The 12624-nt window shown below is 34.2% G+C and overlaps 1 protein-coding gene across 6 annotated transcripts in view; it reads left to right on the plus strand.

Moving 5' to 3' along the window:
- Positions 1-1022: 1022 nt before the first annotated feature.
- Positions 1023-12624, plus strand: part of LOC129002081 (cyclin-dependent kinase inhibitor 1C-like) — a 35020-nt gene continuing 23418 nt past the window's right edge. For 2 of the 6 annotated variants that reach the window (XM_054429614.1, XM_054429612.1), the window contains exon 1: positions 1046-1154. In XM_054429614.1, the coding sequence (XP_054285589.1) occupies positions 1110-1154 (45 nt within the window). In that variant the 5' untranslated portion in view covers positions 1046-1109. Of the gene's footprint in view, positions 1155-5387; positions 7177-8366; positions 8971-12624 lie in introns of those variants that run through there. The other 4 variants (XM_054429616.1, XM_054429615.1, XM_054429617.1 and 1 more) reach the window with 4 other exon arrangements.

Raw genomic sequence — 12624 nt, forward strand, 5'->3', positions numbered from 1 at the left:
ATTCTCTTTCAATGAAAAAGTTGTTAAATAATTTTATTTTGCTGAGAGTTTTTCAGGTATTCGAGATGAATTTATAGTACAGTGTATAATTGAATTAAGGCTAGGAACCAAAATGTGTTTCGTAAATTATTAACCCCCTTGCACTTATCTGTACCAAAATGCAGTTACAATTATTTATCATGACTTGGTATTAAACTGTTATAATTAAACGTCACAACTAATTAAACTCTATCTGCATCAATTTGTATGTGCTTCTAAATCTTTTTATGTATCAAGTGTGTCGTTTTAGGAATAATCTAATATAACACATACAATTATCTATAAAAAAATTATAACATCTATATTGCGAGTATTTAAAGGAATTCCAGCCACTAAATCTGGTATATCAAAACGTTTTCTTTATTGACTATAATCTGTTCACAAGATTTAGGTGGTTTGAGGGGAAGTCCCTTACTACTTTTTTACTTAATTTGGCAAACCTCAGCTGTTAAGATATTATTTTTCAAGTTATGTTTAAGTGGAGGGAAATTGATTAATTACCTAAAACTGACTACATTTTGTGAACTATGTGCTGAAGTATAGTGTTGTTGTTTTTATCATTTAAATTTTGTTTTGGATTGAAAGTTCTATTAGACAATTTTAAAATCTCGGTAAGCATAGAAAAATTTAAATAATTTAATTAGTTTGCAAACAAATCATTGAATAAAAAATATTTTAAATACATACAGATTTGCTGTATTGAAGCCCCTAACCGGTATATCCCGTTAAACATGCATACAAATCTAACACTAATCATCTATTATATTCAACTTCCTTAAAATCTTAGAATACTTTCAGTCACATTACAAACTTAAATCCTCCAAACAACTTTACAATAAAAACCCCCAATCTCTGACCAGTTCCACAAGAAGGTTTCACTGTAGCGTTTACGAGGAAAGTTTTCAGTCTTATCAGTCGTGTGGCAGAACTTTTATTCGTAATATTTACAACTTGCCATAAGAATCGGCACCGGTATCGCCCCATATATCTGTCTGTGTTGTTTGTTATATGGACATATATAACGGTGGTGAGATAGCGATAGTTAGCACAACGTCAACGGGCTCGTCACAATGAAGTTCGCTTTGGTTCTCGTTGTCTTCACCGCTTGCCTGCTGGTAAGTCATTTTTTATTTTTTATTTTGATTAAGTTAATCTAAACAAAAATAATTTAAAAATTTGTAAATATTTTCTTAAATTGAAACTGCAATTTTTTTAATAAAAAAAAATATTTTCTAATTTACATTTTCTATAGCTTGGCGATTTTTATTTTTTGTTATCGTTCAAAAATAAATTAAATTATTCATTGAGTCAGAAAAGCGTATGAAAACTCTAAATAAAATGTATAAAGGTATTCAATTATATTACGCGTTGTTAGAAACCAATGTGAAATAAACTATTAGTTAACTTGTTGAATATCAACGTACGAAAGAATTCTAAAAAGCTTTTTGTCAAATATAATTTTATACAATCAAGTTTAAACTTGAAAAATTAATAAATTTTAATAAAATTGTATAAAAAGATTTTCTTTTATAATAATAGTAGTGGATATGGGATTTATCCTTCAATGTTTCAACTAATTAATTTAGTAAAAAATGTTTTGTGTACAACAATTTTTCATAGCGACATTTACCGAGGAATTTTATAAATTTAAAGCACTGTACGGTCATTAAATTAGTTTAAAATATCACTACAATCATCCTTTGGGTTAACTATTACAAGAGCTGTGCATCTTACACATTTTTACAAAACAAAGGCATTACTACGATGGAAAAAATATATTTCTGCCCAAACTTTGATCTTCGCCAAGTCTCAAACTCTTGAAGAATTAGAATATATTCTACAAGAAGAAAAGAGTTCTGATCAGTTGGACTGAAAGAGTTTGAAGAGATGGCTTGTTTGGAAGACAATTACTATGAACAGAAGAGATTCAAAACTAATGAATCTATGAAAGAAGAAGAAGCTGCAAGGTATCCCATCCAATGTAGTATATTGTATCAAGATATTTAAAGTAACTCTACGAAAATCGTGCCCCTTTAACAGATTATTTCTGTATTATCTACTACAGGGCTTTATTTTACCAAGCATTATTTTATAAAGCTATAAAACAGTTTTTTTTTCATTCAACTGTTTAATCAAACTATCTGGGTGGTATTGTAGGCACTTCAAACAATTTTTGAGTGCGATTGTGCATCTTATAAAAATATTAGATATTATGAATATATTTCAATGTTTTTTTTATTACTTTTTGTTTTAAGTTACAAAAACATAAAAAATAATTGCTTACATTTTTTTATGTAGCCATACTTATAAATCTAAATTGTATATGATCTTAAATTCTTCAGCTTATAATAGCCTTTGATAAACCAATTTTATCATAGATCTAATATTTGCCTATTTTAATACTACAATGAAAAATAATGCGAAATTATATCGGATTTAATGGCATATTTGAGACTCAGCTGAAGCTATAGCGATCGAACTCGGCACCCGGCCTCAAATATTCAGGGGCCCTAGACTGTCTGGGGCCCCTGTGGATCCGAACCTTGGGGCTCTGGCCCCTTGGAACTGATCTACACCTCTTGGTGTAATGATTGACATTTAATTTAAAATAATAAACCCAAAATACTCTTTAATTTTTCGCTACAATCATGTTTTCTGAATGGGGAATAGACCTTTTTGGCAGTCAGTAAATAATTAAGAATCTTTGGTAAAATTTAATCAAATTTAATTGATTTATGAACGTGTAAAAATATTTTATGAAAATGTCGATGAAAAGATTTATTTCGATTCAAAATCCCGCTAAACTAACATTGTCGTGAAGCTTTTATCATGAAATAACAAAAAGCATAGTAGGGAAATATAACCAAACCGTCTCATGGAGTTAAATATGTTAATGACGCACAAATTAAAAAAAGTAATGGTAAGATTTTGTTGGTTTGAATATGAAATAAACTACCCTTGAAACCCGTCGATGGACCATAGTAAAATTATAATCGGTTTGAAAGGAAACATTCCCAGCTTTTGGGAGCATGAGTAAACGAGGATAATGTTTTTTTCTTTAAATTTAATAAAATCTCGCAAATATGTGTATGTTTTAACGTGCCGATAAGTTAAAGCTCTGTTCATAGCAGTTTTCGATCAGGAAACCAGTGACGCAGAAGCACGAGCCAACCAAATTATCGTCTCGAGTTATACACGGACCTTGGTCCTTCAATATGTAACCCCTCCCTCCCCCTCCCTCTGGCCAAGTTTTTGCTACAAAGTGCCATCTTTGTTGCAGGGACTTGGCTACTCTAGTCCTGAAGCCTCTCCTGCCCCAGCACCCGCGCCTCAGTTGCAGTTGATACAAGACCTCAGCTACATTCTTAGAGATGTCGAACACTTCGTAGAACTACTACTAGAGTTTTTACGTCCCATTCTTTGCGGTGTGGCGGACCTCTTAGGAAATATCATTGTCGGAGTCCTCTACCTGGTGGCCGGGTTAGCGCACGGAATTCTAGGCGACACTTTATAAGGACATTAGGTAAAATAGTGCCCTTTGTTGTAAAACTTTCGTATACCATCCATTTAAATTCGCAATTTAGGATATAAAATTGGCAAAAATATTCAAAATCTAATATGGATTTTAATTTATAAAATTTCCGAAATGATGGAAATGAATTTCTAGTAGTAGTATTTGTCTACCTCAGACTTAAATACTTTAAATGGATTAGACTAGAATCCAAAGTAAATGTTCTTTCTTGCCACTTTTATGTTTTGTATATATCAATAACAACTATACGGAGCTTTCATTTGTAAAATATTTGCTATGAAAATGTAATTTTTTAAATATATTTAACATTCTAAAACACACATATTTGCATTTTCTTTAATCAAGCCCTACATACTGAATTCTAACACACAATTTATAGAGATTGACTTGTTTATAAATAAAGCGTGCTATTTGACGAAAAGTTATATTTGATTAAACTCATGGTATCATTATGAGAATTTGCTTTAAAACTAAAAGGTAACGGCAAATATTAACGAGCTTCCATATAGTAAAAAATTACCTATTTCCTTAATACTTCAAACTTTGTTTACATTTTTACTCTTAATACTTTAACAAACTACCTAGGTCGTGACGGCTACAGGCGTGGGTTTTTAAAACATCTAAATAGAGGAAATCGTTGCTTGTATGGCTTCTGGTCGTTGAAAAATCAAATTCAATTTAGCTCACGATCGATAACGTTCAGCTGAAGGCAACACTTTTGGCACTGCCTCCCTCTCCATTTCTCACACCCAAATGTGACTTCCCGATTGCATTTCCCCTATTACCTTCCCTTACTCTCTCGAAGTAACATGTTGATGTTACAGAGGACCAGTTTTACCGCGCCCGCCCCAGCTCCCAAAGCATTTGCCGAAGCGTTTGCCAAAGCCTATCCCCAGGATCTCGTTGGGGGCCTGTTGGACGGCGTGGTCGCGATTGTGCTTCGCCTACTATCCGCTCTTCTGGGCGGGACAGGCAACGGTGGTGAGGAGGGTGAAGAGGGTGAAGAAGGGGAGGGTTGCAAAGAATGCAATATTTTTATCAACGCGTGTTTACCTCCAATCTACAGGGGTCTTGAATATATCGGTGGATACGTGAACCATCCTCGACATCAAGGTTCTCATTATTAGAATTGCTTCCATGGCTATGGCGTTATAAAATGCTTTATTTTGTTATCATTTATCATGTATTGATTGTCTAAAGCTACAGAGTTAACAATTTTCATTGAAAGACAGTTTAAGGGTATTATCTCATGTAAATAATTTTTTTAGATTGATGGATGAATTCATCCTGAAATTCAATTTTATCGGCGAAATATGAAATTTAATCAAATTTTCGTTTTTAAGTGTTAATATTTTTAAATTAAGGTACACTAATCTATTTTCAAAACCTATAGAAAAAACGGTCCACCGAAGTTTTGGTTTCGGTCTATATTCCGAGTCCTTCGGTAAAACTTTATTTTTGATTAGATACAAGAATATTTGTTTTTATTTGTCGCTCTTTCAATCGGTCTACTAGGTCAATGACTGAAACAAAATACAGTACCATGGTTCCCAATGTAAATTAATATTTACGGATATTTCAAACTGGCCAACCCCTCTGTGTTGTAAGTGACTATTGCAACTAACCGCAACCACACCTTATAATTGGAAATGCATTATCTGACCATTCGACAAACACTACACTTTTGTTCCATGACAGATATGCCAATATTTGAGCTTATAACAGAACAAATGTTTCGGCAAGTGTTTTCCCTTTTTACTTCAACCCCCTTTCCTATACCTTCAGATCGTCCTAATGAATCATTTTGGTATTGCAGGGGACATGCCTCTCCGAGCCCGCCCCAGCTCCCAAAGCCTTCCCTGAAGCTCTTGCCGAAGCATTTGCCAAAGCCTACCCTCAAGGCGCTGTGACAGACCTGTTGGGCGGCCTCAGTACGCTTCTGCAGAACCTCCTCGCCGCTCTGCTGGGCGGTGGCATGGCCGCCATGATGGGCGGTGGTGGCGGTGATGGCGGCGATGGTGGTGATGGCGGCGGCGGATCTTGTGACTCTTGTGGAAGCTGCGGATGTGGATGTTGCATCGAGACGTGTTTCGGTGGTTATGGCGGATATGGTGGATACGGTGGCTACCCTTACTACGGTTAAACCCGACGAAGAATTGAAGACAATTTAAATTACAGTGACGGTTCGAAATCTGAATCGTATTCCATCAGATATTTTGATGGTAAAAAAAAAACAATCGTGGCAAGTGAAACTAACTGTTTAAATCTGAAATAATCGTTATATTACGGGTAAACTGACGTAGTGTACTCTTAATATTAACTAATCTGTAATAAACATAAAGAGAAATAGTTGGACTTTAGAAAACCAACTTAATTACTTTCTTGTAAAATCGTTAACATGTTCGATATTAATGTCTGTCATTAAAGCCCCCGTTTATGACTAAATTCTTGGTATACAAATTTTATAATAAACTAAACAAATTGTATTCTGTATGTTTTAATGAAACCTCAAACCAATATATATCCTTTTCTAACAATTTAAAATAATGAATAGATTTTATAATGTATCAATAAATACATGTATAACGAATTACACATCCTCATACTAAACAACAATAAATAACCATATAAACACTACTAAACTACAACTCTTTTCAATGAACATGTACAACACTAAACGAACAAAACTATTTTCAGACGAATAATCATATACTTATTACAGGTCAAGATTTTTATAACCATGATATTAATACGATTCCCCAAAAGTTAGGCATTCAATTTAGGGTTTTGGCAAAAACTCGGCAATTTCCTTTGTATTCCTTCTGCATTACTTTGATTCATCTGGAACTGGATTGTCTGCTAGAACTCCAATCTTAAATTATTATCCTAGTCACCCTTGTTATTGTCCGAATGTAACAATGTTGATGTTACAGGGGACATGCCTCTCCGAGCCCGCCCCAGCTCCCAAAGCCCTTCCTGAAGCTCTTGCCGAAGCGTTTGCCAAAGCCTTACCTCAAGACGGCGCGGTGGGCGGTCTGTTGAGCGGCCTCAGTACGCTTCTGCAGAACCTCCTCGCCGCTCTGCTAGGCGGTGGCATGGCCTCCATGATGGGCGGCGGTGGCGGCGATGGTGGTGACGGTGGTAACGGTGGATGCGATTCTTGCGGAGGTTGTGGTTGCGGATGTTGCATTGAAACGTGTTTCGGTCCTTACGTACACGGTTATGGACATGGCCATCCTTTCTACTATTAGGTTTAACTGATTAGATTGTAAAAGAGCGATAAATGTCTTTCATTAGAAATATGAAAAGTTGGGCATGAAGTCCAAAACGAGAAACATTACATAGAAGACTCTTACAATACATTTGTGTCAGTAGACATTTCCAATACATTGTAGAGTGATATTCATACATTGTTATATTATTATATTTACTTTTTTGAAAACTTGTACCATTGGTTTATTTTGTTACATTACATTGTAAGAACCTATGGTACCACTTGTGAATATTAAAAACAAATAGTGATACACCTATGTCAGAAATTGTCTTTCATATAAATACTTTGTATTATACATATATATAAAATATAAAACAAGGATTACAACACATGCACACGCACTGTTTATTTACTCATCCCAAAACACCCATTTACATTGCCTAATTTACATGAACATGAAATCTTTTCTCCTAAGAACGGTGACTATAAATTTGAACTCAGAAATTAACTTCTATATTTTGTTTGCTTTATCTTTTTGGTTAAGTTAATTGATTTCCTTAGTTGGCGATTGACTAAATTTTTAAATCAAATTAGGTATTATTAACAAATAGATCAATCTTATGATTCTGCTTGAATACATTTTACTTGTAGGGAAAATTAATTGTATATAAATTGCATCATAATTTTAATATAATATATTTTTATTTATTGTTACAAGTAATTTGTATAAGGGTAGTTTAAAATTATTACATGCTCTTTAAAATGATCTTTTACAATATTTGCATCATATCAATTATACAGTTTTAAAACTAATTCCTATAAAAGCTCAATTACAATATCAACATCATTAAACGGAAACAGCCAATATTAGCCATCACCATAATCACTGGACATGGGTAACAACGTAAACATTCTCAAACATAACAAAAACCAAAACCACATCAGGGTATTACAAGATACAAGAAGAAAGATGGAAGAAACATATCACATAATCAGGTAAAAAAAGCAGTTATATTCGGTCTTATTGTAAAATAACGTTTACAAACGTGCCTTAACATTACAGCAACTTAGTTTTCCGTTTAAAAATTTTGTATAATTTATTAAATCTGTTTTGCAATAGCCCCCTTAATTTGAGTACATACAAGAATCTCATGTATATGAAAATCTCAAAACTCAGCCAAATACTTCAGTAGTAAAAAGGAAAACCTCAGTAATCATGAATGAAAAATAACTAAACCGGTAGTATAGCAGATTTATTAATGTATAAATTACTAACATGAAATCTGTCATCGTATAGCTAAGAGATCAAAATGAGTCTTGTTGAGATGTTCTATAACCTTTGTTTAGCATTGATATAATAAAAAAACTCAGACACATCGTATAAAACCACCGTTACAATAGTGTGATTTCAAAGTTATACTAACGCGGAACTATTCAAGGCAAACGCTTCATTTTAACAAACCTCTTCTTGCCTCCTGTTTCCAATTACTATTCCAATTTATACTGTTCCGATATAAATTTGAAATTCAGCTAGATCCCTTTCCCCTAGCAAAGCCCTAATGTAACATATTGATGTTACAGGGGACATGCTTCTCCGAGCCCGCTCCAGCCCCCAAAGCCTTCCCTGAAGCTCTTGCCGAAGCGTTTGCCAAAGCCTTACCTCAGGGCGCTGTGACAGGTCTATTGAGCGGCCTTAGTACGCTTCTGCAGAACCTCCTCGCCGCTCTGCTAGGCGGTGGCATGGCCGCCATGATGGGCGGTGGTGGTGGTGATGGCGGTGACGGGGGCGATGGAGGATGTGATTCTTGCGGAAGTTGTGGTTGCGGATGTTGCCTTGAGAAGTGCATTTACAAAGGTTACGATTACGGATATGGTGGATACCCATCCTGGGGATATCAGAAGACATAATAATCTTCAACCAATGATTTGTCATGAAAGTAAACGACGGAATATTCACCACAGCGGTACACTATTAGTGACTTGGCCAAACACATCCATTTAAATTTGTTTTTTTTTTACGCCGATTAAGCTCTATAGCGTTTTATTATTTATTTATACCATTTATACAACATTATACCATTGATGTAGCTAGAGGAATAACCGATGCAATTTGTAATAACCTTCCTGTGTCTAAAATCAATTACCACACATTTAAAATTAAAAGTATTGAATTATAACAACACTCCCTAGGATTATTTATTTACATCCTTTCCACTTTACAAAAATAACTTTACGTCATTAATTTTAAAATGATGGGGTTTAAAATCATGGGCCTATCAATTATAAAAAAAGGGTTTGGCTAAAATTTATCAACACAAACTGTTTAGGAGGAATTTAACAGATCAGTTCAATGCTTGCAACAAAATGACAAATTATGACATTTTAGCATATTATGATATTAGGTTACAAATCATGTCAATATTTTGGGTGCATGCTTTTTCTTGAGTAAAAGTTGCATTCTATTTCCTAAAACTGATACAGAATTTTAAAAGCCAAATTAAAATAGCAACGATCAATTATTTTATTAGTTATTAAAAATGTGTGTACTTCACACTATGTTTTAGTCAAATTGAAGTAGTTTGGATACATAGTTCATTGATAGAAAACTAGCCACAATAAGGCCTTCACTACAAAATGAAAATATTTGAAACGTAAACAATTTCACATTCGACTACAATGTTTTTTGTTGTTACTAAATGTCACATGCTTCTTATTTCGATAGACAACCTTACAATTTATCCGTTTTATTTTTCATAACTATAATAACAATTTTAAGTACAGTAATTGATTTTAGAAAAAATTCAGGTCTATAAATTTTATAGGCACATATTATTATTTTTGTTTTGTTTTTAAGCTGTCACAAATCCGATCGCCATATTTAGCAACAAAATTAACAACAGGTCATGGCTTTTCCTTTTCTCTGGGATGGGACGCTGGAAACTCGCCCAGAATCTGGATACGATGTAATTGAGATACCAAAAAATCGAACGGGTTCGGACAATCCTGTTGCCGATATTTACGGGAACATGTATACAATCGTTAGAGTAATAGCATAATTGACCACGCCATTTTGTGTTAAAAACTACATCCTGCTACGACGTTGATGCTCCAGCACTATGGAGAATATTTCTGGCCAGTGCCAACAATATTTAAACAGCGATAAGACAGTTATGAAAATCGACGTTAGGAAAAATAGCCAACCACCTGTCATAGGTCTGCCACCTCATATAGCCTACTCAAGCTCAAGGAAATCGCCATCGTTTTGTTGAACAGGAATATTGATACGTTGGCAGGCTTGATTAAAGGAACACAAATGTTTATTAAAAGAATGTCTCGGAACTCTATCTAGTTATTATTTAAAGTCTTATTATTTTCCCACAATGTATGTCTGGCTAAAAGAGAATGGGATATTATCGTATGGCAAGAAAAGTACGTTGCATATCAGTGTACATCACATCTGTTCGTCAAAAATGTCAAATGCTATATACACAGAATTCATTTCATCAATACAAATGAAAAATATTGACTTTGGAAGTTTACCAAAGCAAAATTTAAATATGTCTTATTATACCAAATAAGATGTACCTTTCTATACATAAACATGAGCAATAGGTTAGGCGTCGAATGATAAACTCGCAATAACAATTCGTCAGAACTTTGATTGACTAGTTCGATACTTTAAAAATCACGTACACAACCATCGACTTTCTCTCGATTGTTTTGAAGAGCGAATACAACCATTCGTGATTACTACCACACGCCCACTAGAGGACGAAAAGGCTTTGGCAAACCTCGGGCTCATTGACGGAACCGTATTTGTTACTTGTTGTTTTCATTGATTTATCCTCCCCTGCCCTGAATTACAGAACAGTCCTACAGTAACAATCCTTTTGTTACAGGGGACATGTCTCTCCGAGCCCGCCCCAGCTCCCAAAGCTTTCCCTGAAGCCCTTGCCAAAGCGTTTGCCAAAGCCTACCCTCAAGGCGCCGTCGGTGATCTATTGAGCGGCCTCAGTACGCTTCTGCAGAACCTCCTCGCTGGTCTGCTGGGCGGCATGATGAGCGGAGGAGGAGGTGGTGGTGGTGACGGTGGTGACGGCGGTGACGGCGGCGGTGGTGGCTCATGTGACGGATGTGGAAGCTGTGGATGTGGATGTTGTATCCAGACATGTTTCCCCGGAGGGTACAGCGCATTCTACGGTTAAAATCTGAGATCAAACTTTTCCTATTAGACAACCAATCAACCATAACAAGGAATTAAATCAGGGATAATAATTAATTATTATTTTTTCTTTTAATGACTATGGGTATTTTCCTTTCGATAATAGTGAATACAAATCTCGTCTAATGATAAACCAAAATATTTTAACTATACAAAATATCGTCTGTGTAACAATTAGATAAGTATAATAATTACGATTTTGTTAAGTTTGAAATCTCTATTTAAACACATTTAAATTTTATACGAATAAAATCTTGAAACACCATTTCTCTGCCTAATAATTAAACATACTTACCACCTAACAAAACATCATTGTGTAGGTTAAGTTTTTTCCAGATATCATCAACGATTTATTTTTACCACTGCGTTTGCACCAGGTTTTTTGTTCAAATAAAAAATATTTTTCTCGCAAGTAATTAGACTGCCATTTTAGTAGCATACTTTTAATACTTAAAGTAATAATAATTTAAATCGACTAAAATAGGAGTATTGTTCCTGCTTAACATGATTTTCTTATGCATTAATCTTCTATAACCTGCATAAAAATAAACCAAATATGTTCCTTACAATAGCAGTTCGTATGACTTTCCAAACATTTTCATCTTAGTACTTTTGTCAAGGTCAAAATATTGTGCTAATTTTAAAACCAAAAGAATAAATGGACTGTAATATTTATGTGTAGTCTAAGAAATATTTTATAAATAATTAATAATTTTATAACTAGATTAAACTTCTTTAGGGTTCTCCCACTAAAGTATTTTACTGAATGAAAATCAATGATTACTTGAGCTAACAATACGCTAATAGTAGCCTATATTTCATCACTAGGGCGTAAAGTGACTCTTTTTGATCCGAGCTCAAGTTTTACGATTGAGGCAAAGCCGAGGTTGGAAAATGAGCAAGGGTAGAAAAGAAATTGTTTGTCCGTATGATGAACTATATTTTTCGTCATATTTCAACATTTTTAACAAACAAGTTAGAGCAGGAAAATAATATTCATATAATAACTTCAAAACTGTAAAAACTCAAAAGAACTGCCAACTTATTTTCAATTTTTCGATTGCAAATAAGCAGCCATTTAGAAAGTGATTCAATTATTTCGTCATCTCTCTCGGGAGTTAAAAAGCTACTTTAGACTCTCAACACACGTAGGAATTAAAATCGAGAGTTTTTGCTGCAGTATGAGGAAAACCCAGTTTTTTCTCCCTTTAAGTGGGCCTCATACCATTTTCAGAACATTAAAAACTATCTCAGATTGGAAACCTGATTTATCATAACATGACCTGCATGAAACAGTGCAAATAACTAAACATATAATTCCATATATTTACTTCAGGTCATTACTGGACGGTACTTCTATTTTTATAACTAGAATATTTGGCTTAACTTTTTGCCTCAGGTTAAGTAGTATTTAATATACAATTTTAAACGTAACCAAACTCCCTGGCATGGAGGCAATCACATGACTCTATTTAATAAAAATCGTGACGATTCTCTAGAATGAGTATTTATTTCATTGCATATAAATCAAATAAGTTGTTTGATTACTTTATTTTGAGGTTATGTAACAAGATAGAAAATAAAGGTAATAAATTGGACACGAACAAGTAAAACGAG

This window comes from Macrosteles quadrilineatus, unplaced genomic scaffold (genome assembly GCF_028750875.1).
Source record: "Macrosteles quadrilineatus isolate MER2022 unplaced genomic scaffold, UCM_ALF_1.0 Scaffold_9__3_contigs__length_116548681, whole genome shotgun sequence".
In the NCBI taxonomy this organism is placed as follows: domain Eukaryota; kingdom Metazoa; phylum Arthropoda; class Insecta; order Hemiptera; family Cicadellidae; genus Macrosteles; species Macrosteles quadrilineatus.